The 28,000-nt window shown below is 42.2% G+C and overlaps 1 protein-coding gene across 1 annotated transcript; it reads right to left on the reverse strand.

The window, feature by feature from the left end:
• Window positions 1–733: 733 nt before the first annotated feature.
• On the reverse strand, window positions 734–28,000 carry DGKE (diacylglycerol kinase epsilon). Its single transcript, XM_047080996.1, has 11 exons — window positions 27,158–28,000; window positions 16,968–17,127; window positions 15,104–15,223; window positions 13,178–13,321; window positions 12,746–12,903; window positions 12,363–12,414; window positions 11,017–11,130; window positions 9,936–10,007; window positions 7,547–7,674; window positions 6,767–6,878; window positions 734–6,129 (listed from the first exon to the last, which is right to left on the reverse strand). Exons 1-11 carry the CDS (start codon window positions 27,610–27,612, stop codon window positions 5,950–5,952), a joined length of 1,695 nt encoding a protein of 564 aa, XP_046936952.1. The 5' UTR covers window positions 27,613–28,000; the 3' UTR covers window positions 734–5,949.

The following is a 28,000-nucleotide window of genomic DNA, read 5'->3' on the forward strand; positions in this document are numbered from 1 at the left end:
TGGGGAGTCCCTCTGAGGGCTTATCATAAACCCCAGCATTCCCAGTGCCCAGAACAATAACGTGTCTGTCTACACCTCGCATTACTTTCTATAGGATACGCTGTTGGTGGTGGGTGTGTTGATGATGCAAACACAGCAGGAGTGACCTGGCATCAACCTTTAGCCCCGAGTTCACAATCTGTAAAATGGACTCAATAACATCTACTTGCAGCACTGTAGATTATAATGAGATAAAAGTAAAAACATCGAGCATATGACCCAAGTGACCAATAAATGTGTTAAAACCCTAAGAAGTCAAAACACGGACCTGTCTGGGGTTCTTTAGTTAATACAGAGAGCCTTCCTTGTGAACTTCAGTGGGTGTCCCGGCCAAGCAGGGTAATTCATCTTTAAACTTCATGATCAAGAAAAGGTACATCATGTTTGGCATTGTCTGCTTAAGATAAAAAGTACGCAAGTGACAGTGAAATTTTAAAAAATTTATAAAAATGGACTTTTGGATAAAAATGACAAGAACGGATATACATTCGTTTGTACACTCTGTGCCCCAGGCTGCAAAAGCCACGCAGTAGGGCTCTTTTTCTATTCTCCTTTCTGTCACAAGTACCAGACCCAGAGCTTGCCACACTCTCTGTCGTGCTGTAGATCAAGGACCACTCTGTGAAACTAACTCAAAGCTGCTCATTTCATCTCGTTGTGTCAAAGAACAACACGGGATCATACTTTCTGGAGTGCTGCACTTTTACTTTTATTAAAAAACAAGCAAAGGTTTTCCACGTATCAGTGCTTTAATTCACATTTCTCAGTAGGCATCGACCACAACACGGAGCAAACCCAACAAAAGCAATTCAGTAACACAGGGTGCTTAAGTGGTGTTCCTGATGTGTGGCCCGGTGGGGGATGGGGGTGGGGGGGAGAAGTGCGAGGCCAGCTGGCTGAGGAGGCGGAGCCACCCCAAGTGTCCACACCGTGGGCCAGGGAGCCAGTTCAGTCAGCTCACCTGCGAGCGATCAGGGCGAGGATCCAGGCTGCTCGAAACTCGTATAGAATAGAATTACAAATCAGAGCACCCATTCATCCGTCGGGCTCCTCCAAGCAGCTCAAATTCGAGAGGAAAACTACCAGCAGGGCCCAGAACGAGAGAGGAGAGTGAGGGCAGCACACGCTCCGATGAGCCACCGTCCTCCGACTATACCCCGCCTGCCCTTCCTGCAGGTATGTTCTCACACACGGTGAGGTCCGCACATAGGACAGATGCCCTGTCGCCTGATTAGTGTGAGGGGAACAAGGATAGCAACCTAACTTCCCAGCTCTCCTTTTCAACCTTCCACATCAGTCACCAGAAAGCACCACAAGGTGGAAATTTCGTATGGTTTATCTTGCTCAGTGCGTTCTGCTTGGACACTTTCCTTTACTGGAGGGAGTTCAAGCCCCGGCAGACACCGAGGAAATACACCTGCATTTACAGCTTCTAGGTCTCTGACTTTCTTCAGACCTCTCTGCAGATGGCTAAGTGCAATCATTTATGTTTTGTGAGCTTCTGTTTGAGAGGGGGACATTTTTGGATTCTTTCTCCAGATCCTTGGAACGCACCTCCTTCATTCCTGCAAGCCTCAGGCACAGACTACAGTCGGGGCCGTGGGGGGGAAATGTGTATGTGTATTTACTAAAATGAACTAAATACTCAGACCATTTCTATACTAACATCAGAAATGTGAGGAACAGAGGTTAAGCCAGTGCTTTACTATTCAAAAAAAAAAAAAAAAAGAAAATGCCTTTAAAACTTGTGAAATAGCCAGATGGTCATATTCCAAGCAGCAAGACCTTCAAAATATTTTTTGTCAAAAAACACGAGGTTTCTGAATATGTAAAAATCAGCAGAAAATTAACCAGGTGACAGAGTCATTCACTGAGTAGTGGCTTCCAAACCCTTTTAAAAAGTATGGAATCCTTTTTTTTTCAAAAAGAGGCAGAATTTTATTTACTGAAATCTTACCTTAAGCAGCATCCAGTGGGGGGGCTGCACCAAATGAAGGGAGAAAGCGGGAGCCCCTTGGGGGTCCATCCCACTGGCCCCTGAGCACCACCTGTTCTCTAAGACTCCCTAGATCATAGTTTCAAACCCGTTTCCATGTAAGAATTGGAGGCTACCAATTTTTAGGTAATTGCGTCCAGATAAATATATTAATTTGGATAGGATAGGACATGAACAAATCGTTCACAGCATTCCTTTAGGAGAGAGATTTGTGGGGGAAGAACGCAGTTAGCGGAGTGAAGGAAAAACAATTTTAAGAACATCTGATTCAATTTTCCTGCATGCTATCCATCCAGCAAAAGCCCTGGGTGAACGCATGAGGTACAGACCAGTCGCTTTAAAAATGTCAGCGCGCATCAGAAGCACTCGAGGTGCTTGTGAATAAAAGCACCAAGGGTCAGCAGGGAAAAGCCTCATGGGATTACGAAAAGTCTACGTCCCATCACAGACACTGATTCATGACGTCAGGGGCTGGCCTTCGGCATCAGAGCTCCCCAGGTGATTCGGACGGACGCTGCAGACAACTGGTAGATCACACTTTGATAAAGAGGAGAGAGGCCTTACAGGGAAGATGTGGGAAAGCTAGGGCATACTTTAAAAGCAAGCGCAAAACCACTTCTGTCTTGCTGCTGGGAACATGCCTTCATTCGGAGTGGGACAGAGTAACGACACTCTTTTCTTTTTAAGTTCCTAGATATATTTTTTTTTATAAATCGACCTACATTCCATTGTCCCAAATTAGGTAGAATTAAAAACAATTCTGAGTATAAAGTGCTGGTTCTTGCTTCAATGTTATCACCTCAAGGAAAAACCACACAAAACTATCACCTATTCTACTGACCTATTTGGCCAAATAAGTACAAATGATGTATTCGGATCCACATGAATCTGTAAATTATCATAACCTTTACAGTTTCCTAGTTAGTGCAAATTTAAAATTCCATAATATACAGTAAATACAATTTTACTTTACATTACAAATGCAAACTATTTTTCTTTTGACATGCTGGTAGTGTTCATTTTTACAACGCAAAAAGGACTTGACAATTTCTGAGCCACAGAATATTTTACAACTCGAAGTAGGCAAACATATTTCAAAAAGCAAATACGACACATTCTGACACACCCTAAAAAAATAAAAATAAATAATTTTGACTATAAAATTTTTATAAACAGTAGCTACATTAGGGGTTCCCAGCTAATTGCTGCAGAAAACCTAAAACCCATTTAAGGTCGTGTAACCTCACTATCAGACAACTTGTGTTTTAAAACACAAGTCAGTTTGATTTCTACGCAACATAAAAAGCACTGAGAAATTATCACCATCTACTTATGGGGTCCATAAGAGCTGCCAGGTGTTCAGTGTTTAAGCCACGAAGTTGAAGGGGTTAGGAATGTAGGAGGACAGTAAAGGGGGAGAGGAATCTGAAAACAGACATGGAGCTAGGCTTCGCTTTATGTATTTCTTCCTGAGAACACAGAATTTGTTTTCGTGTTTAGTCAAGACAATTTAAAATGGAACAGGAAAATATTACGGCAAATGATTTTTTGTAAAGTATAGAATCACTGGTCATGTCAACAACCGCGACTCTTAAATATACTTAGAATATACTTGCAACATGAGTCTTGTAAACTATCCTTTTGAAAACAAGACCCGTGCCTGTACATTTATTTGAAATGCCGGACAAATGTGCCTCAAAAGTAAACGGACTTTGCTAAAATAAGATGTGTGATGACATGGTATTCAAAAATAAGTTTCCTAAATGAATCTGAATGACTGAGACTAAGGTAACGGAAAAGCTTCATGAAGGGTCAGCAGGGAAAAGCCTCATGGGATTATGAAAACTGAAAAAAACAATTTGTTTAAATAAACAAGGGTGTTGTATATAAACCTGTTCTAGATCCGATGTAACATTATGGTTATTACCAAAGCTTTCTAGCTATTTTGATGATTTGAATTCTGGCATCCCAAACTATTTACTTTGATTCTACAATTAGCACTGTGGAATCATAGTAAGATAAATCGTAGCCTAGATTTATAAAATGGGATACCTGTAACAGTGTCGACCATGAGTTAAGGAATAAAATTCGTTATACTCAAAACATGATCGGTCCATAAAAGAAAACCTACAAAACTCTGCCACCAATAGCGACAGGTTCCCTACCATGAAAGGTGTATGAAAAGGTGAAAACAGAATTTACCATCTCCTGTTGAGATGTGGAAGAGGTTAACTGAAGCAGAATCAGAGTATTTTATATAATGCACTGACTACTGTATCACTACTAAGTTTTTCCTTTAAAACATGGCTTTGGCCTCAAGGTGAATGAAATTTAAGTTTAATGGCAATTCACGGATGGTAGATTCATAATAGATCCTTATAGGAAGCTAATGGTGTTTTGGGGGATACAGTCTCGTCTTTATCAGAGATTAACGGCATGAAAGACCACCAAGCCCGCAAATGGGCCATCTGTTAGGAAAACACCAGGCTGGTGGCCCAAGGGTGTGCCTCACTGGCCTGAGGGATCAGGCGGGTTCACACCAGGAGAGTGCCATCTACTGGGGAACCATGAGACCAGCCCTTCAATCAGTTTCTGGCAATTGAGAGTCAAATAAAACAATGAAACAAAACTTTCAGTTACGTAAAGGTAGTTTGCCAGTGCTTTCATTCTCCCTCTTTTTAAAAAATATTGAGCAATGTTTCCGAAGAATGAGAATATCTGGATGATATTCCAGGAAAATTAAGTTATGGGTTTTACTTCTTTAGTCAATAGGCTACATTTCTGATTGTGACTAGCTGAATTTATGTGACGAATTTAACGTATTAAATAAAGCCATATATTGTAAACACTAAACACAAGTATACCACAATGAAGAAAATAAATAAATAACAAAAATCTCTCTCTCATTTTAAAATAAATACGATATAAACATTTTAGCCCAGGATTCTGTTTCCCCAAGGGGAATTTCTGTACTTTGGATATAAAAGACTACTGTACTTCAAATACTACAAGACCACTGAACTTTTAGAAGTTACTAATCATTATCAAACTTCTTTTGAGCAACTAATAGGACAAATACATTTTCTGTAGTACTTTTTTTCAATTGTTGATACTGTCTCTTACTCAGGAGAAACTGGTTAACAGTCTAGCTTGGAAACTTTCAATCCAAAGTGCTCTGAATGTTAATTGTTACCTATTCAACTGGGTGGCCGTCTTCTGGCTCCACAGGGTCATAAATGAGATGCTGAATTTCAGCTCAACGTGGTCATTAACAGGGTTAACCAAGCAACATCTGGGGGTCTCAATCTGCTCCTAAAAGTTATATAAAAAATTTAAGTAATGTCTTCCTTTAACACTTCTCCTTTTTAGGTTTCCTGGAAACAGATCCGTATGGATCCACACAGTGCTAGGCTGAGAAGTCTTCGGGGGCCAGCCGCGGCAGAAGGCCCCGCACTAACCCTGGGGGTAGGACACCAGTCATCTCCGTTCAAAAAAGCAAGTTAACTTTTCAAATGTTAGGATGGTGTCACAACATTAAGAATTAAGATGGCAATGATTCTTCCACCTACATCTTGTCCATCAAATGTGTGTTCAAGAATAAGGAAGGAGACTGTGGACCTCAGAGCGAGTCCTGCTCTCACACATCAAGCCATGACAAACATCTCACCTGTAAGTCATTAGCCCTCTGGGACTTTGTAAAGTTAGTACTATATGACGGGACCATTTTGCTGAAAAAAGAACAGGTATCTGTAAACAACTGGCAATTTGGCTGTTTTTGGAATGCTATTTACACAGATGTATACCCATTCTACTACTGGTGAAATTAAGACCAAACAGCTGATAGAGAATTTTACTCCTGGACAAATACGTATCTACTTGTTTGGGAGAATTCTAAACTTTCATTCCTCATCCATCTACTCGGTTTCCTTTATGTCCTCTTGATCTGAAGTACTGGAGATATCATCGTCCGTCTGTTCTCCAGAGAAATACAACATCAGTGCGTGCGTCTTGTGAGTTATGGTGACAGTGCAGGGGCCCTGGGCCCACGGCTCCCCATCTACCTGCATTGGCATCATCGAGCACTTCAAAATCAACTGGTATTAGGGAACAGATAATTAGAAACAAGTAAGTCCCCAGAAGCTCAGAAAGGTCTTCCTTAGTAATATCATCCACAGTCCCTTAACTTTTCTAGGGACAATTTGAGCATTTCCTTCTTAGAAAATTAATCTGAATATATCTTTATCATCAGTAGTTTAAGGGATTCTTTTCCACTGAACACTTTGTTTCTTCCCCATCATATCGAAGCCTTTGGTGGAGGCTGAGTGACAGTGTGGGTGTAAGCCACTGTTTATTTATTTACTTTTTAGAAAAAAAATCTTAATTTATTTATTTATTTATTTATTTATTTATTTATTTATTTAGAGAGAGATAGAGTGCATAGTGCATGAGCAGGGAAGGAACAGAGAGAGAGAGAGAGAGAGAGAGAGAGAGAGAGAGAATCTGAAGCAGGCTCCCTGCATTGCCAGTGCAGAGCTTGAGGTGGGTCTCAATCCCATGAACCCTGAGCTCATGGCCTGAGCCAAAATCAAGAGTCGGATGCTTAACTGACTGAGCCCCCCGGGTGCCCCTGTGCACCACTGTTTCTGGAAAGCTATAGTGTGTATTTCTTTCGCTATGGATCAGTGGCTTAGAAATGGGACTCAATGAAATACAGAGCAATATATCACTTACCCGCACCGTATGTGCTTGACCTATTCGAAAAGGGTTTGCCAGTTTCACCTGAATCTGAGCACAGTGGAAAGACCCATACACTCCAACGACCTCTAGCAAACCGTCATCATGCCTACAGTTGGAAAAAGGACACGTGGATTGTGTGATGCAATGAAGTAAGATCAGTCACGTTAAGACAAATACTTTTTCACAGCGGTGGACAATCAACTTATTATGTAATAAGGTATTCATATTAATGACATACAAAAATAGAAATTTGAAAAAATATTAGTCTATAAACAACAGTGCCTAAAAAAATTTTTTTTTAAGTTTATTTCAAGAGAGAGAGAAAGCACAAGTCAGGGAGGGGCAGAGAGAGAGAGGGAGAGAGAAAGAACCCCAAGCAGGCTCTGCACTGTCAGTGCGGGGCCCAACGCAGGTCTTGAACCCACGAACCACAAGATCATGACCTGAGCTGAAGTCGGATGCTTAATCAACTGAGCCACTCAGGCACCCCAGATTGTTTTTTTTTTTGTTTGTTTATTTTGAGAGAGAGAGAGAGAGAGAGAGAGAGCACGCGCATGCATGTGAGCCGGGGAGGGGCAGAGAGCAAGTGAGAGAGAATCCCAAGCTGACAGTGCAGAGCTGGGCGTGGGGCTCGATCTCATGAACCCATGACACCATAACCTGAGTTGAGATCAAGAGCTGGACGCCTAAGTGACTGAGCCACCCAGGCGCCCCCAAAACAGACTGCTTTAAAGAAAACAGTGTCATAAAAAACCCAATCATAAATGTACATACCTGGCTAGAGGGTAAGTCTCATCTCCCATCCCTTCCCACAGTCTGCAGCCACCGCCCCAGTAGCCGATGTTCAGAACTATAATACCTTCCAAATTGGGCAGTTCTACTCGCTCACCATCCAGTTCTAGCTTTAAAGAAACACAAGTAGTGAATTACTACAGGGCATACTATTTCTGCACACTTCCACCAAGGGTTCACCTCCATCCGCACACATACAGGATGTGACAGACACACGTGTAGAGAAGACTATTTCCTACCCGCTCCCCCCCACCCCCCGCCCCAGGAATCAGCCTTTCCCATCTGTTCAGTGGTTATTACATTAATTATAACAACTTCATTTTTTTTAAACTAAGGTAAAATGACACAGTTTTTGTTAATCTCATCTTTTTCAGGCCTTACCCAATTTGCTGTTTCAGTGGCACCCGACACCCTTTCCTGAACTACTCCCTCCCTTCACTTCTGGGAGTCAGACCCTCCTCCTCTGGGTGTTCCTCCTCGGTCACTGCTGAGTTCCACCTCCCGCCTCTAGCTATGTTCTAGGCTCCTCTCTCTTCTCGGGCCGCAGACCCCGGAGAAAAAAGCCAGTGCCATGTCGTTAACTGCCATCTCAGCGCTGACAGCTCTTGCTGGTCCAGGACAGCGAACCGGGCCAGATCTGTGGATCCTACTGCCCATAAAATGGTTCCAACCAGTGATGGCACCTGCAACTGCTGGGCGCAAGACTGGGTTAACGCAAAGCATCTTCCCTGTGGCCCCTACTGTCTACCTCCCAGGAAAGAGCACCCCCGTGGGCCTCAGGTGCCTGGGCCGGAAACCTGGGGTCATCTTTGATTTCCTCGCCTTTACCCTCTACTTTCAAGCACCTCCCCTCTCCGTCACTCCGGACAGTCCCAAGTCCAGCACACCCTCACCTCTGCCCTGCAGGTGCCTACCTGGCCTGTCTCTCCTCATCTTCATTGCTCTCAGAGCAGGAAACTGAGCACTTAGGGAATGCAAATATGTCATCCTGACTGCAGCCCTTCTGCGCTTGACTGGAGCTCAGGATGAAATCCAAGTTCTTTCACGGGCCAGTACGGCCCCTCTGAGATTTGGCCTCTGCTCCTGCTCTGTCCCTCCTGCGAGCTATCCTCCAGCTGGAGCTCCCTCGAATACACCATGTTCTCTCTCACCTCTGGGCCTCTGCACATATGCTTCTTAGTGGAGAACAATTTCCACCTCCTTTTTCACTCAGCTATCTCTTATTTAATGTTCAGATTCCAGCTCATCACTTCTTTCAGAAAGACATGTTACAGTCACTTTCCCTAGACAGTCTCTCCAGCCCCTGGGTTATGTACTACCCTTATTTATTCTTGTAAGATTTCCTGATCATGTCACCTGTCACACTATCCTGCAGTGTGCTTTAAATGTTTTCTTTCCCTCTACACTGTAAACTCAGTGAGAGCAAGGGATTTATCACTGGATCCCCAGTACCTAGACAGTGCCTGGCATTGTGTAGGTGGCTTCACAAATAACTTCTGTATAAATAAAATATCACACAAAACAATAAAGCGTTAGCATGTTTGCCCATTCCGCCAAGGTTATCAAAGTCCAGGATGAAGCAAATGTAATAAAGGGCAAGGAACTTTTTTTATGGCAAATCTTGCCATTCCTCCTGCCCTGTGGCCGCAAAGCGTGTGAGCTCAGCGTTAGCCTAATTGCCCGGCATACGTATCATCAGGCCCCTCATGCTCCCTGCTCACTTTTCTCTCTTCCTAAGCTCTTGCCCTTTTATTCTTTTCACTAGTTTTTATGTTTCTCTGTATTAATGTGTTTGTTGGTGCTGTTAACCATTACAGATTCTTTCTGGAAGCAAGCAAGGAATATATACAAGATTTTGCCGTGTCATGACATCAGGGATACTGTAGCGACAAGCACTCATTAATATTCTGTTTTTCCTGCTCCTACATCTCGACTTTGCTTTGTATAGAAGAGAGACACATCACAATTGTCATATAAACTTTGCATTTAAACTTCCTCTGAGAGTCCATGATGAGTAGGGTACTACGTGAAGATTGCTTCACATTTGTCATCAAGTGTGAATGGAAAGCTGCTCAGTATCAGTTCAACAGACCAGAGGGAGATAAACCTGGGTTCAAATCCTGGTTATGTCTGCCTTTGGGCAAATTACTTAATTTCAGTTTTCTCTTCTGCATAATGGCAACAGAGTAGTGCCTGACTTGTAGGATTGTGGTGACAACGCAGTGGGATAATGTGTATGAAGCACTTAGTAAAGTGCCTGGCCCACAACAAATATTCAATGTATGTTAGCAAAATATGTTAACAGAAAATTCAGCATTTTTCTTAAAAAAAGGTTATAATCCAGAGACCACCTAAAACTTTAAAAGCTTACCTCAACTTTTTTATTCAAATCTTTACATTCTTGTACCAAACAGTCTTTGGTTCCATAGAACAAGTAAACAGCCTAGGAGAAATGGACAGAAAATGGGATATTAAAGCAACCTAACAAGCTCATAAGCAAGATAAGACACTGAACCAATGATCCCTGACGTGATCATCGAGCCTTGCTTGCTTACAGTGGACTAGGTTCTCCTGGGGAAAAAGGACATGTTACTTCTGAGCTGAAGTAGCCCATTTTTCAGTAGCATGTGCCTAAATGGTGCTTTCTCCCAGTTTATCCAAAAAGCTACATTTTATAAAGAAATACTGTATCAAAATTAGAAAACTCCACCTTTTCCTAGTACTTAAGATCACTTAATGAAAGGAATAGAGACACATCTAAAGGACACTTATAATCACTTCCGAAAATAGAAAGGTTGATGGAAGCTCTGAGATGTTAATTACTAATCGTACGAACGGCAACACTTGCGGCCTTAGTAATTATATTAGTAAGAGGTAACTATTTGTAAATGTGAACTACTTGTAAAACTGAAACCAGGAGCAAAACCGCTTCGCATTAAATTTTTACATCCTGTTGCTCAATCACCAAAAGCCATTAAAAAAAAAAAAACAACAATTCCAAAGTGAAACTAGCACCAAAGGAATCACTTGTACTAGGAGTCAGAGTGGTGAGCGTAGGTAAAAGCCGTGGCAAACGAACTGCTCCCTCTCTTCCTTCATCTGCATTTCGGAGCTTTCTGAAGCCAAAGGAATCTATGTTTTTCCCGTTCATGACTTCACCAAAAGTTTATCCTGCCTGCCTAAAATTCTTTCCAATGTTTGTTGCCATTTAAGTAAGATAGGCTATCGTGAATTTCACTTAGTTGCTGCTGGAGCAGAATGTGCTGTGGAACATTCTCCAAATTGTAAGAAGTTTGTCACAGCCACAAAATACTTCAATCACAAAACAGAGCAGGTGAACGTTTCCGTAAGTAAGTTCTATCTGAATCTACTTGGAAGAGGGCTAGATATAATTGAACTATTTTTACTGTACCTTCAGTGATAAGCAGGAAATGTTATTTTATCCAACACACCTTATTAAGAATTCTGCTAGAAAACAGAGATGGTGCCTTCTCGCGATGAGCATGAAAATTGAGAGCCATGAGAGCATCAGGTCCAACAGAAAAATAGTTGTTCATTGTGAATTCCTGTGAAAAGGGGGAAGAATGAACAACTGCAATATGCTTCAGTCTAAGCCTGTTACATACTTGTAATCTGTTAAATCTCAGTCTTTATGTCCTTTATCAAAATTTAATGCTTTCTGCATTTACATTTCACTTAGAGCTGATGCTACCTATCCAGTGAAGTTTCCAGAAATAAAGCTTCGGTTCAAAGGCCGATGACAATCCACATAAATTTCACTTTGCTTTTCTGAGTAATGTGCTGCACCTCAGACCTTATCATCTAGAATGGCTCTACTTTGCACCCAGGTTTCTCCTGTATGCCCATTACACCTGCTTTTCACTTTCACTGCAACCCCCAGGGTCTCAGTTTCTATCCGTGTCAAGCCAGGATGTTGGTCCTTGCTTAATTTATTTCCCAGCCCAGCATGAGTGCCTCAGTCTCCATCCTCAGCTCTGTCTTGTTCCTGAGCACTAACTAAGCCTGCATTTCCAACCCCCTTCCAATGTGCCACAGCCTCAAGGCTGGTATGCCCCCAATCTAACTCCTCTTCCTCTTACTCAAACCTGAAACTCTTTCTCTTTGTATCCTGGTTACGGTCATTCCCACACATCCAGCCGCAACAACTAGAAATCTGGCATAACGTGTATTTTCTCTCTTGCTCTACTACCAAGCTGCCAAGGGTCGATCACTTCCACCTTTACAATGTCTTTTGCTGTCTTCCTGCTAAAAGTCCCCGTATTTTGCCCTCGTGCAACTTTCAAGGCTATTTTCACTCCACCCCCAGAGTATCTTTTAGAAAACACAGAGCTGATCTCTGCAGTATTTGCTAACCATGATTTGCGTCCCCAGGATCTATTTCCTCTGCCTGGAAAGTCTTTTGTTCCTTTCTCTGTCCATCTAAATTGCGTTTACCTTTTAAGGACCACCTCACCCATCTCTTCCCCCGAAACCTCTCCAGCCCGATCTGCCAGGGAGGCGCTACCCGCACTCACAACGTGTTTTCCCCCACAGCCCTCTTTACAGGCCAACTGGGGGCTGAGCACGTGGGTTTCTCTTCTGCTCCATAACCGGCCCCCAGAGGGAATAAGCACCACGTCTCTGTATCCCACCGCTGCACCTCACGTGTACAAAGCAAAACTGCTTTCCAGAAATGGGCACTAACTTGCACTCGTGATGAATTTGAAAAATCCACTATAAAATGACAGACTAGTTAAGAGTGCTGAAATCATGTGCAACTGAGGCCCAGAAAACATACCTTGGGTTTTCTTAAGTTGTAGTATCCTTTATTTGTTACTTGAACTTTCCATCTAAAATACAGAAGTTAAAAAAAAAAGGCAATTATTATCAAATTAACTGCCACTTAACTTTGCAGTCCTGTAGATGAAGTACTTTTATTAAAATAGCATTTGAAAAAATAAGCACACCTAAGTGACTACACAAATTTTGAGATGAGTGCTCTACCTAATGTGACTTCAGTCCTCATATAACAGAATAAAACCCCAGCATCGTGGATGAGTACAATTAACACAGTCTTTTACATTTAAGTTACATTTTGTAACTACTTCAAGTCTTCATTTTTAGACCAAACAATATTACCGAAGTTCCAGAAATCTACCTTTTGGAGGAAGTAAAACTCACCTATCTAGTTTAATTCCATCTGCTTCCATCACATTTCTTAAGACCTGAGCGACGGGGATCTCTCCCGCGTACCCTGTGCCCCAGCCCAAGGTATTGGACAGATCGTTGCCTGTTCCCAGAGGCAGGACTGCGACTTGCGGAATGTACTTTTCTTGTCCCTAGAAAACGGAAGACGTGTGTTGGGAGTTTTCTCTTCAGATGATATGTGGGATAATGTTATTTGGTAAAACTTATAGACGAAAGCAAGAGAGACACAAATATAACAGCTGTATGTTGTTTTGCTGAAGGTTATAGGAACTGCTTAATCATAACGTTCAAAATTGGCAATGTCTTCTAATATTTATCTGCGTAATAAAAAATGTAACCGTAATACTGTATCCGTTATCTCGGAACTGCTTCTGCGAAGGGCACGCAGGTCTTAAAGGTTGATACCTTAATCTTCATTTCATCGACTGCGTCCAGGACCCAGCCCACCGTGCCGTCCCCTCCACAAACAAGCACGCGGGCCGAGTGACAGGGAAGGAGAGTGCAAAGCTGCAGGGCTTTCACAGGGGGGGTTTTAGTTACATCAAAAACCTAGAAGTGAAAGAAAAAGAAAACTTGTTTGTATCCAACACTATCCTCCATCTGTGAGGATGACGTCCCCCCAGATAAGTATGGATGCGGTTAGAGAACAACGCGGGCTATGAAGTGCCTAGCGATGCGCCAGACTGCTGATACTGCGGCTCGTCCGGACGCTGGCCCTACTCACAAGTAAGCCTCGTTCTACTGACCAGGAAGTTGAGGCGCAGGGAGGTTAAATAACTTGCCTGTGAGTCCCCCAATACTTAAGTGTTGACATACACCTTCAGTCCTATAGTCTATCCATTACACGACACTGCCTCCTTCCTGTTCACGTGAAACCAGAATGTGCTAAGTTCACCCTTAGCACATTACTTCATATTTTATAGTGGATTTTTCAAATCCATCACTAGTGCAAGTTAGTGCACATTTCTGGAAAGTAATTTTGCAACATACATACAATGATGTAAAGATGCAAGGACCCTTGATACCTCTAATTCTGTAAATGATCTAGGAAAACATTTCAAAAAATGAAAACGCCTGTTTATAAAGGTATTCAGTGTGGCATTATTTATGGTTGTATAATTATGAGACAAACTCAATCTCCAACAGCAGGAGCCTGGATAAACAGGATATACCCATTCAATTAGTTATCTTCATCATTTCAGGTGTAATTATGAAGACTACATCACACCAGAGACAAATACTCTTTAAGTACTGAAAACAACACAAATTTTAAATCTAGAGTATTGTTACTGTGATGTTAATATGCAGACGCACAGACAATGCATGCAAAGAACACGGACAAATGAAAACAACCGATGTATTCGTGTGGGGAAACTGCAGGTGATTTTCTTTCCTTTTTTATTACTTTTATAATTTCCTTAAGTATCTATTGTTGAAAGGGAAAAATACAAACGGGAAGGAAAAAAATTATTGCGTTTCTGATTGTCGCAGGAGTTGTTTATAAATGTTTTTCAAAGTAGAAGCAGCCAGCACGTAAACTCAATGCTGCCATCCTTTTATTCTTCTTGTTTAAACTGAGGCACAATTTATATATATGGAAATGCGCTTTTAAAGTGCACAATTAAATGGCTTTTAGTCAGTTTACGGAGCTGTGCAACCACCACAATCCAGTCTAGAGCGTTTTCACTGCTCCGAGAGGGTCCCTCAGTGTCTGGGTGCACTCACTCCCATTCTGCAGCCCTGGCCTCACTCCTCTGTTTCTGTACATCTGCCTGTTGTGGACAGGTCACATAAAAGGGACATACCCCGAGGGTCCTTGCACCTGGCTTCTTTCACTTAGCATGGTTCTGAGGTTCGTTCATGGTTGCACGTATGCGTCGTACCTCGTCCCTTCCTATCACTGCGTGATACTCCCTTGTGTGGGTACACATTTGGTTCTATCAACTTACTGGCGAATGGACAGTTAGGTTGTTTCCACCTTTTGGCTATTATGAATATCGCTGCTATGAACATTTGCATAGAAGTCTCTGCGGGACATATGCTTTCACTTCCCTTGGGCAGACTGCTAGAAATGGGATTGGTAGGTGGTAGGGTAAATTTATATTTAACTTTTTAAGAAATTGCTTCACTTTTCTAAAGTGGCTGCACCATTTTATGTCCCCACCATGAGAGTACCTCTTTCTCTATATATTTGGATGGCTTGATATTTTTATAATTCTTTCCTAAAATCAAGTGATGACTGGTTTGAAGCATTAACCACCATTACAACTTAAGGAAAATGAAAAGCTAAGCATGAGATTAATACAGAAGGAAAGTTTTCTCTTTAGTTACCTGGACTGGGTTTAGGAGGATCCTAAATTCTCCCAGCAGCCCTTCTCCCATGTTAGTTCCACTACGAGAGTTGGCCAGGATTATTAATGGGGTCCACTGCTTTCCAAGCTTAGAGGCTAGCTAAAAAAATTAATGCGAGTGAAAAGGGTTTAATATCTCAAAGATGGTGAGCAATAAATTTTTCTTTTTTAAAAAAATGTTTATTATTGTCGAGAGAGAGAGACGAGCGCGAGCAGGGAAGGGGCAGAGAGAGAAGGAGACACAGAATCTGAAGCTGACACAGCAGAGCCGGACGCAAGGCCCAAACTCAGGAACTGTGTGTGAGATCATGACCTGAGCCGAAGTCAGATGCTCAACCAACTGAGCCACCCAGGCGCTCCAGCAATTAATTTTTCATTTCTTGGTAGCAATAGTGCTGTAAATACGCTGGGAAAAAAACAACTATCACACTACAATGAATACATAAATCAAAGAATTCTAAGAATGGAAAGGGAACTTATAGATGAATAATTTAACTCGCGCTTCATGTATTGTTAGAAAGTTTTGACTTAAATTGAGTTAAAAATCTGTGTTTCAATAACTTTCATTCATCATTCTAATTTTGCTTCCTAAGGCAAACCAGAAATAATGTTATTTGTTCTTCCATATAACTGTTGTGCTCAAACACCTGAAGCATTGTATCCTTCTTCAGTTTCGTCTCCTGGGCAATCCATTTTACATCCTTTCAACTGTTCACAGCATGGACACAGGTTTTCTCTGCTCTCTTACCTTGACTGTCCTTCTCTGGATATATTCTAATGTATTTTAGTTTGTAAGGCTTTTTTTTTTTTAATTTAAAAAACATTTTAAATGGTATACTCAATTAGGTTCAAGAATCCAGATTTATAGAAAGCCCAAAGTCAAATGAAATTCGTATTTCTCTAACCTAACCCTTTCTCTCCTCTCCCTTCTCCTTGTGGATGTGAACAAAGATGATGTTCTACAGTTTTACTTAGTGATTCTCACCCCTTATGATCTTAGATTGAAATCAGACACATTAAGGCACTGTATGTACGTTTAAAAAATATGTACCATAACATTAAACATAATATTTAAAAATTTTTAAATGCCTTTTTCTTTGGCAGGACTACTGTCAAAGATGACATTTAAAATATAAAACCCTAAAATAAAATAAAATAAAATAAAATAAAATCCTAACTTGGAAAAGACACAAAACTGAATTTCAAGATAAAATAGTTCAACTATTTTGGCATATTCAAGTAGGAAATAAATGCAAATTTTTACAGTTATCCCTTAAGAACCACATAAAGACTGAAAGATACATTTAGATTAGTTTCTACACACATACATGCTGCGAAGTATTGACAGCTTTAAAGTTCAAATTATTTGTCGGAGCATCTAATGCTCTAAATAACAAAGTTCCGAATAGAAAAACTCTGTTAGAACAATGTGTGAGCAAAATCCCTGTTTTCTTTTCACTGATAATGATAAAGAATTTCCAATCTGGCTGTTTATCAGAATTGTCTGAGGACCTTAAAGAAAAATACAGATTCCTGGGACCTACCCTTGGCCTCCTAATCAAACCTGGTGATGGAGGTGGAGTCAGGAATCTGCATTTTTAAAAAGCTCCCCAAGTGATGCAGGTGCAGGCAGGGATTTAGAAACCAGTAATATAACATTTCCAATTTCCCTTTAGATGTGAAAGGACTCAAGGGCCGAACTTGGTGGCACAGCTCTAAACACTGGGCAGGGCTCTGCAGCCCACGGTAACGATTCTTCCCTCAAGGCCACCATTAAGTGTCACATAGGGACTCGGGCAGCTTTGTGAAAATCAATTACATAAGGAAAAATGAACTCGGCTTACCACCGCATAATCTGTTTTTTTGTCTTTACGCATCTGATTAATAGAGGTCAAGTAACTTGGTGGAATGATGAGATTTTTGAATTCTCCAAAATCACACTTTTCGTTCTTTAAACTATTTTTCATGCACTCATCATGTACCGTTTTCTGACACCAAATGCACCTGAGGGAAGGAAGAAACAAAGACAATAATTAATCTTAAACCATAATTTCACTGATGTGCAAACTGATCCTTTAGTAATCTTACCACTATTGGGCATAAAATCTAGCAAAGAAAAGATTTATAACTATCTGCACAGTGAAAATGAGCAATAAAGTTTGAAAATACTTGGCAGTTTAATAGCGTTTTTTAGAACTTAAAAAAAAAATGTTACTTTGAAAGAGAGCTCACTTGCACACATGGGAGCAGGGGAGGGGCAGAGAAACAGGGAGGGAGAGAATCCCAAGCAGGCTCCATGCTCAGCGCAGGGCTGGACGCAGGGTTCGATCTCCTGACCCTGGGATCATGACCTGTGTTGCAATCAAGAGTTGGATACTCAACTGACTCAGCCACTCAGGAGCCTCTATAACGTATTTTTATTTTTTAGAAAGTGAGAGAGAGTGGGGATGGGGAGAGGGAGGGAGAGAGAACGAGCAGGGGAGGGGTGAGGAAGAGGGAGAGAGAGAATCTTAAGCAGGCTCCATGCTCAGTGAAGCACCTGATGCAGAGCTCGATCTCATGACCCCGGGATCATGACCTGAGCTGAAATCAAGGGTCAGACACTCAGGTGCCCCTAACTGTGATTTCTATTTTTTTTAATTAAAAAAAATTTTTTTTTTAACGTTTTATTTATTTTTGAGACAGAGAGAGACAGAGCATGAACGGAGGAGGGGCAGAGAGAGGGGGAGACACAGAATGGAAGCAGGCTCCAGGCTCTGAGCCATCAGCCCAGAGCCCGACGCGGGGCTCGAACTCACGGACCGCGAGATCGTGACCTGAGCTGAAGTCGGACGCTCAACCGACTGAGCCACCCAGACGCCCCTTTAACTGTGATTTTTAAAGTGTGGTCTAGGGACACCCGGGTGGCTCAGTCAGCTGAGCATCCGACTTCGGCTCAGGTCATGATCTCGCCGTTTGTGAGTTCCAGCCCCACACGGGGCTCTACGAGTGTAGAGCTAGCTTCAGATCCTCTGTCCCTCTCTCTCTGTGATTGCGCTTTCAAAAATAAATAAAAAACGTTAAAAGAAAAATAAAGTGTGGTCTGGAGCCCCTCAAGATCCTTGCAGGGCGACTCTGAGATTAAAATCATTTTAATATTAATACCAAGATGTTATTTCATCTTCCTTCTCTCAAGTGTGTACAGACCCAGTGCAGCAGCCGACAGGAGGATCTAGGTGGCCTCTAAACCAAAGAAATGTACCAAAAAGGTAGAATAATGTCACTCTTCTCACTAAATTTTCATAAAAATATTTTATCACTTTAAAAATGAGTATTTAAGCAATTTCCCAGTTTTAATTTATAACATGGTAAATGCCAGTAGACATATCCACATAAACAAGAGTGGGTCTAGAACAATGGTTCTGTATCTTAATTATTTGTGCTTTGGTTGAAATAATGTTTGTGAGGCCTAAAGTCCTTGCTGCTTAATTAAATGCCCCACTGGCTTGGGTCTTTGTGTTCCTCGGGGTCCAGTCTGTCCAGTTTGAAAACCTCGTAATTTATGACCATCTGAAAATATTTCAGTAGATATAGCCAAACAGTGCATTTCTTGTTGGCAGTTAATACAAAACCAATCTCTATGTTTGTACTTGAAATATAGACAGAAGATATGTACATTCAGATTCGCCTCTCTGGATATGAGCGTGAAACAAGCAGAGAATAGTGCTGGTGAAGGTCCCAGGTTTCTATTATTAATCTGCTAAGACTTTAATCCAGTCACAGATAAGGCAGGCAGAGCTGAGTGTACAGACAAAAGCAGGCCGGCAGAAAAATAAATGAATTTAAAAAAAAGAGACAGAATAAAAGTCTTTTGCCCAAGGTCAACCCTTTTGGATTTCTATTTTAAGGTTGTTTTTTCCGGTGGATGTTCAGATTTCTCAACTGATTACTGCTATTTACTCAGGAGTCTTATTTACCCCTGAAAGAAGTGTTACCTGCATGATCCGTTAGACAGAAAACTGTAAAGTAACTTGCATATGTTTAGTGAATAGTTCCTTTCAGACTAAGCTTGAGACCACACCATTAACTTTACAACAAGGGACTGTAATTGAGAATAGTCTGAAAGGGTGCCCCTGAATTATTTCACACTGGTTTCCTCTGGGAAGAAAAGTAGGATGAGAGGGCTGAGAAGAATATCTGCTTTTTATCCTATGTCCTTCTGTATTGCTGTACTGCTTGAGTCTCTAAAAACCAGAATACATTCGTCAACTACCTACATACATTTTTAAAAATACATTTTCAGTAAGATAATATCAGCATATACTTGAGAATTTAGAAAATACAAAGAGACATTAAATAAAAATCATCCAAAGACAATAAATCTTAACTTTTTGCTGTACTTTTCAGGGTTTTTTTTTTTTTTTAACATTTATTTATTTTTGAGAGACAGAGAGAGATAGAGCATAAGCAGGGGAGGATCAGAGAGAGAGGGAGACAGAGAATCGGAAACAGGCTCCAGGCTCCGAGCTGTTGGCACAGAGCCCGACGCGGGGCTCGAACTCACGGACCATGAGATCATGATCTGAGCCGAAGTCGGATGCTCAACCAACTGAGCAACCCGGGCACCCCTGTATTTCTCAGTTTTACTGTGCATAGATGTGTTTCTCGTTATGATATATGTACATCTGGACAGTACTTTTCTTTCCATGTTATCATGAACGTTGTCCTATGCCATTAAACATTAAAAAAAATATAGTTTGTAAAGAATGTATAGTACCATACCATATGGATATATAATTTAACATTAAAAAAATAAGACATTTATTATTTTTTAATTTTTAAAGTTTTACTTCTTTATTTTGAGAGAGAGAGACAGGGAGAGAGAGAGAGAAAGAGTGGGAGCAGGGGAGGGGCAGAGAGACAGGGGGAGAGAGAGAGAATTCCAAGCAGGCTCCGCACTGTCAGTGTGGAGCCCGATGGGGCTCGATCCCATGAACTGGGAGATCATGACCTGAGATGAAATCAAGAGTCAGACGCTTAACTGACTGAGCCAGCCAAGTGCCCCTAAAAATAAGACATTTAGATAGCTTATTTTTCTAAGTATAAACAACATGAAGAACCATAAACATAAATGAGATTATTTCCCTTGAATTCTAAAAGCCAAGTTACTGACTCAAAGGGCATGCATTTTCCTAAGTACAGTTGACACATAACACGGACATTAGTTTCACAGTAACCAGTATGTGGTCCATCTGTCCAGTGTGCTTGTTACCAGTTCATCGAGACGTCTATCATGTCTAACACTTGCACATTAGTATTTTAAATTTTTTCCTTGATAGAAAACACATTTTTTTTGTTTTAATTTGAAGGCTTTTGATCACTAGGTGACGCTGAATATTTTTTGTCTTCTTCTGTGAATGGATTCATGTCCTATAGTCACCTTTTACTAGGTTTTAATAATTGCATGCACTTTTGATTTATGTAGGGTATTAACCTCTTTCCTGTCATATTTATTGCAAACTTCTTTCGGTTTCTTTTAAATTTACTTTTTAATGTACTTAAGTTTATTTTTTGATAGCTCCCTATTTCCCTTTGGGGTTTACTTAAATGCTTTTAAGCTCTGAAGTCCTTCACTATTTGCAAATTCCCACCCATTCAGTTTTCACACCCATGTCTTTAGTGCTTCTTCCGGGGCTACAGGCTCCACTGAAAATCTCCTGAAAGGGTCAGGGTTTCTTGGAATCTTATCCATCTGTGAACTAAGAGCCCTTGCTTTAACCCATTTGGAGTTTATTGTGGCAGATAGTGTGGTTTGAAGACCTCACTTTCCCCCCCAGAGAATACCTGTCCTAGCACCATTCGTAAAACAATCTTTTCTATCCCCACTGACTTGGGACACCTTTATCATTTACTGCATTCTCATACATTTCAGAAAAGATTCTTTTAGCTAAAATGATGGCTATTATCAGCCTTTGTTCTTTAAAGGTAGAGCCAAAATGCTTACTAGTTATTCAACATTATACTTTTCCTTACAAATACTATATTCAAAATTGAGAATTGTCTCTATGTGTTTTGTAATTAGTGTTTAACCTGCTCTAGATTTCAAACCTGATGGGAAAACAAGACATTACTAATATAATGTCTTGATATTTTAGTTCCAGCGATCATGTCACTGACTCATTGCTTATGCTTTTGACATTTTAGACCTACACAGAAGTCAAAAGAATAGCAAAGTGAATATCCTTAAATCAACCCTTCACTCTGATTCTTGATATTTTTTCCCACATTTGCTTTATCTCTTTGTGTAAACTCACATATAGCTAAATCGTTTGAAAGTATTACAGACATTATGAGATTTTATCTTTCAATATTTCAACAAGGATTTCCAAAAAACAAGGATAGTCTCCTTGCTTTTTAAAATGTTTTGTGTTAGAATTTTTTTTTTTTACAGTAAACAGATAAACGGTAAACCACCTACATTCCAGCATTAATATCTTCCTATAGTTGCTTTGTTACATTTCTATCCATCCATCAACCCACCTAATTTTTGGTGTATTTCAAGTAGAATGCAGATATCAGGATACTTCCTAAATAGTTCAGCAAGCAAGCCTATCTTTATCTAGAGTTCATCATTTATTTATGGGATTTTTCTTTTGATGTAAAATTTACAATTAAATATACAAATCTGTACATTTGCTGAATTTTGACAAATGAACATTTTCCTATAACTAAAACCTTTATCAAGACAGAACATCACCCTATGTGCCATTTTTATGCAGGTGTATGATAGCTTTATTTAAAAAAAATTTTTAATGTAGATTTATTTTGAGGGAGAGGGAGAGAGAGAATGAGTGGGAAAGGGGCAGAGGGAGGGAGGGAGAGAGAATCCCTAGCTGGCTCTGCATTGACAGCAGAGCCTGATGTGGGGGTCGAACCCTCAAACTGTGAGATGATGACCTGAGCTGAAATCAAGAATCGGACGCTTGACTGAGCCACCCAGGTGCCCCTGACTGCTTTATTTTTTAAAGAAGAAGTTTCACAGGGGAAAAAAGAAACTACAGGCAACACTTCTTAGAATTTTTTGTTAAGTTACCTGTTCACGATAGCTCTCTTCTTTAGTATGCTAGAGGAGGTGGCAGAACTATACACGAGGTTGAGATGTTCATTTATTTATTTATTTTTTAAGTTTTTAAATGTTTGTTTATTTTTGAGAGAGAGAGCACGCGAGTGAGCTGGGGAGGGGCAGACAAAGAGAGGGAGACCCAGAATCCGACGCAAGCTCCAGGCTCCGAGCTGTCAGCACAGAGCCTGACGCGGGGCTCAAACCCACGGACTGTAAGATCATGACCTGAGCTGAAGTTGGACGTTCAACCAACGGAGCCGCCCAGGTGCCTCAGGGTGTTCATTTATGATATTCACACCATAACGGGGGTTGGCCAACTATAAATACGTCTGCCACCTGATGTTGTGAATAAAGTTTTATTGTAGTACAGCTACACCCAGTCATTTATGTGTTGTCTAGGGCTGGTTTTGTACCATGACAGACAGTGAGTTAAGTAGTTATGACAGACCATATGGTCTGCAAAGCCTAAAATACTTAGTTATGGCTTTTCATAGAAAGGTTGTCCACCTCTACTCTAGAAAATGATCTGGGAGGGGCGCCTGGGCGGCTCAGTCGGTTGAGCGTCCGACTTCGGCTCAGGTCACGATCTTGCAGTCCGCGAGTTCGAGCCCTGCGTCGGGCTCTGGGCTGATGGCTCAGAGCCTGGAGCCTGCTTCCGATTCTGTGTCTCCCTCTCTCTCTCAAAAATAAATAAAAACGTTAAAAAAAATTAGAAAAAAAAGAAAATGATCTGGGATCTTTCATCATTTCAGATAATTAAAGAAATGAATAAATACATACCGACAGAACACAGAAACATACAGTTTAAGATCAAAGTCAAGACTAAAGTGGCCAATGTAATCACCTGCTAAAAGTCAGAAGCTTTGTTTCATTAATCAGTGTGTGTAAGGGGCATAGGATGTAAGGAAGAAAAGCTTTGGAAGCTTTTCTTACATAGGATGTAACGAAGAAAGCTTTGTTTCATTAATCAGTGTGTGTAAGAGGATAGGATGTAAGGAAGAAAAGGCCTTATAAATAAAAAAGCACCTTAAGGGGGCGCCTGGGTGGCTCAGTCGGTTGGGCGTCCGACTTCGGCTCAGGTCATGATCTCGCGGTCTGAGAATTCGAGCCCCGTGCCTGGCTCTGCGCTGACAGCTGGGAGCCTGGAGCCTGCTTCAGATTCTGTGTCTCCCTCTCTCTCTGCCCCTCCCCCACTCATGCTCTGTCTCTCTCTCTCTCTCTCTCTCTGTCAAAAATAAATAAACATAAAAAATAAAAAAAAACACCTTAAGTTTTCTTAACAAGAGATGGATTACTATAAGGAACAAAGGTTTATTTAACAAATATAATGAATACTTATAACACAATTCCCTATTTTAGTCAGGTGACAGTTAAGAAAAAAAGGAAGGATAGGGAAGGAGTGATACGATACTAGGTGCAGAGACACATTATAGTGGTTGGGGAAATATACACGAAGAGAAAAAAACCTACAGGGAAAGTAGAATCTGGCACAGCGCCTGAAACAAAATACATAGATGTTCACCGTGTGAAAACTGAATCAAGACTGAATGAGTATAAATTAAAGGGCCTCTGTCACTTACTCGGCAGAGCTGAACTGGCCCGCAAGCTTCAAAATCAGTTATTACCTGGGTCTTTATAGTTCCCTTAAGACTCATACTTCTGTAGTGATACAGACATGGTAGAAGCCCTCACCAGGGCTGGGTAAAATCCAGAGGGACGGTCTGGCTTGTGTTTAAAGTTCTAATAGATAGTTTATTTTCCTGAAATATCTCATTCCTATGGAAGGTCAGAGCATTCAGTAACCCTGCATAATGCTATTGCTAAAATACAGGAGAACACTGCAGAACACGCACAACTTCAGGGCGCCATGCTCTTTTCTCCTGGGAGTAACAAGCATTTCCTAAATTACACAGAAACAATCCCCACCTGTGGTGAGGGGCTCTAGCAAGCTGAGGACAGACTGTTGAGTATCTGGTAAGAACTCGTGAGAAAAAGATGTATCATCACATTCACTGTGTACAAAGGGGAGGACACAACATTAAGGACAGAGGCTGACGTTGTAAAAGGTACACACAACTTTAGAATTACCTGCAGGGCCTGCCAGAGCAAAGACTGCTCGTCTCCAGCCTAAGTTTCTGATTCAGGGGGTCGGAGGTGGGAGTAGGGTCATGAAGAAAATAGATGCTTAAAAAAAAAAAAAAAGGGGTGCCTGGGTGGCGCAGTCGGTTAAGCGTCCGACTTCAGCCAGGTCACGATCTCGCGGTCCGGGAGTTCGAGCCCCGCGTCGGGCTCTGGGCTGATGGCTCGGAGCCTGGAGCCTGTTTCCGATTCTGTGTCTCCCTCTCTCTCTGCCCCTCCCCCGTTCATGCTCTGTCTCTCTCTGTCCCAAAAATAAATAAACGTTGAAAAAAAAAAAAAAAAAAAAGAAAATAGATGCTTAACTGAATTTCAACTTCAGATAAACAACGAATGATTCGGGGGGGATATAAGCTGGCCGCAATATTGCAAATGTTTTTGTCTTGTTTGCTAAATCTGGCAACACTAGAATTTGCATTTCTAATAAGTTTCCAAATGATGCTAATACTGCTGGTTTGGGGAACCTACTTTGAGAACCACTGAGATATCAGATATTATGTCATCATCAAAAAGGAAAACTCTGGGCCTGGGGGTGAGTAGATCAGGCAAGGGTTCCTGGAGGAAAGGACACAAGACAAGTCTCTAAGGATGCCTAAAAGCTAGCCAGGGGAGGAAAGCCTTGAGAAAGAGAAGGGAAATATGAAAAAGCCAGTGTTGCTGGTGCTTAAAGTTTAACGCAGGTGGTGGCAGGTAAAAACTGGAAGGGCAGGCAGGGTCCAGAGAGGACATCAGCCCCTGGGCACCATGTTAAGCACCTGAAGGTTATACTGAAAGACCATCAGGGTAAGTGACCAGGAGCAACTGAAGGGGTAGGGGTTTAATTAAGCAGAGGAGGGACTGGGTCAGATATGCTTTTTTTTTTTTTTTTTTTTTTGGTGCAAATGAAATTTTTAAAAAAGTGCTTATTTATTTTTGAAAGAGAGAGCGAGAGAGAGTGGCAGAGAGGTAGGTAGAGGCTCCGGAGCAGGCTCTGCACTGACAGCAGAGAGCCCAATGAGAGGCTCAAACTCACCAACTGTGAGATTGTGACCTGAATTGAAGTCTGACACTTAATCAACTGAGCCACCCAGGCACCCCACTTTTTTTTTTTTTTTAATTTTTTTTTTCAACGTTTATTTACTTTTGGGACAGAGAGAGACAGAGCATGAACGGGGGAGGGGCAGAGAGAGAGAGGGAGACACAGAATCGGAAACAGGCTCCAGGCTCTGAGCCATCAGCCCAGAGCCCGACGCGGGGCCCGAACCCACGGACCGCGAGATCATGACCTGGCTGAAGTCGGACGCTTAACCGACTGCGCCACCCAGGCGCCCCCCCACTTTTTTTTTAATGTTTATTTTGAGAGAGAGAGAGAGAGAGAGAGAGAGAGAGAGAGAATGAGTGGGGGAGGGGCAGAGAGTGAGGGAGAGAGAGGGAAAGAGAGAATGCCAAGCAGGCTTCCACCCTTAGCGCAGAGCCAGATGTGGGGCCTGATCCCATGACCGTGAGATCATGACCTGAGCTGAAATCAAGAGCTAGACACTTACCTGAGTCACCCAGTCGCCCCCAGATAGTCATTTCTAAGAAAAATCATTTGGGTGGAAGATCAGAGCACTATTATTCATTAAGGAGTATCTGAAGTGCAGTTCAGATATTTATGGAGGCCATTTTTATCTAATTCTACACAGACACCAAGAAGGGAAGGAAATAATATGCGTCATGTCTTCTTTCCAACTAATCCCAGCTTTTGAAGACTAAAGCTTAACTATAGAGAGAGCTATTAAATTTATTTAAACACACTGGTAACCTAGCTCTCATTGATGCCAAAAGTACATCTAAATTCGGAAGACAAATTAAAAAAAAGATTTTGAAGTAAAAGAAAAAAATAAAGACGGAAATAAATAAAAAAGTAACTTTCTATCTAGTGTCAGCTTTCTCTTTTAGGTCTTAAACATGTTTAGGGCCCTTTCTACTTGTCAGAAATAAACTCAGGACAATGGAGATGTCCAGACTTAAGGCTGAGACAAGGCTAAGTGTTAGTATTCCTAACACTATTCCTAACACTGACTAAAATTCGCTCCACTGCAAAATGAGTTAAAGCAGATGATCTGCGGGAGCAGCATCTCCTTTTATTATGAATCTCTAATACCAGCAAAGAGCATCTTCACCTATTTTCAGAGAATATTTAAGAATGTTCATGTGTTGTCTAATGTGTGCCTATTTAGAAGCCATCAAAATATTCTTGGCTTAATCCAAGATTGTCTAAGATGCTACCAGTCCTAAGAAGGCCATGTGGCGAAAGGAGAATCCTTTAAGTTTTGTCTTTCATCACAGCACCAATATCTACATTTGAAAAAGATAATTAAAGCGCTGCCATGGAGTGATGCTTGTTTTCACTGTCCATTCATAAAAGGATGCTGAGGAGAATCAGTTTTGTGAGTCTAAGGAAAAGTCAGTTTGTCCACACTTCGTTTTTTTCTCACTTAAAATGGAAATAATCCATAGTAACAAAAGCGAAAACGTAACATGGTGACTATGAAGTATGCAGTACTTTAGAGGCCTCTGGATCAAAGTTCAGTGCCAAGTTTTATTACCCAAAAGGGCAGGCTGGCTGAGGAGCGGAGGCTAGATGTATCATCTAGGCAAATGATACTGCAAAGCTGCCCTGCTTGTCCAATACCCGGGATGTTTATTAGCTTGGTTCCTTGAAGTGGGCAGTTGAGGCCATTTGCAGAGATCAAGGTAGGTCTCTAGCGCACTCTGCGAGATCCCGACTCCTACCCCGCATCCTGGAACAACGTGTACCCACAAAGGCCGTACCTGTAATCGCAGAGCTTGGGTTGGCTGCCGCACTGCTGCTTGCAAACCACGCAGCAACTGCACAGGGGCACGTTGCCCCGGATCCAGTGGTGGGGCATGGCGTCCAGGGCCCTGCCGTCACTCTTAAGCATGATCTCCTTGCACGGGAAGCGCTTGTCGGCCTTCTTGAGGCAGCCCTCGTCCACGCGCAGCCCGCAGCAGTCGCAGAAGGCGCCCAGCAGAATGTGCTGCGTGCACACGCAGCAGTAGGTGGGCTGGCTGAACAGGTCCGTGTCGCGCCACCCGTGCTTGCTCTTGCGGAAGATGTCCCGGCGGTGCAGCTGGCGGCGGGACCGCTGGAGGCTGCACCAGAAGGTGATGAACACGGGCAGCAGCACCGAGCACAGCGTCCACAGGATCAGGTGCCCGTCGGCAAACAGGCCCTCGTAGGGCGCCGGCCGCTTCTCCCCTTCCATCTTGTCTAAGGCCGATTTCTAACTGGGAGACAAACAGGCGGGGTCCGCCCGGGGTTCGCGGTCCCCGCTAGCCCGCCCTCCGCCTTTCAGGGGACACCGAGGGCGCCTTCTGCCCGGGTGGTCCCACGGTCTCCAAGGGGGAGCACGCACCGCTTCTTCCCCGCCGCGACCCGGGAGCCTCCCGCCGAGCCGCGCCGAGGGGGCGGCGCCCAGCGCTGTCACGCTCCTCCCCGCGCCGGGCACGGGGTCGCCCACAGGAAAAACGGATAGGCTGCCCTCCGCGGGGACGCGGCCGCGAAGCTGGGTGCCCGGGTCTCTGGGCGCGGTGGCGCACGTGGGTCGCGCGGCGCCGCCAGCGTTCGTGACCGTTAGTTCGCGGCCCGCACTC

Source organism: Lynx rufus, unplaced genomic scaffold (genome assembly GCF_022079265.1).
Source record: "Lynx rufus isolate CCGP_SWC_20201006 ecotype Redwood Valley unplaced genomic scaffold, mLynRuf1.p SCAF_18, whole genome shotgun sequence".
Classification (NCBI taxonomy): Eukaryota; Metazoa; Chordata; class Mammalia; order Carnivora; family Felidae; genus Lynx; species Lynx rufus.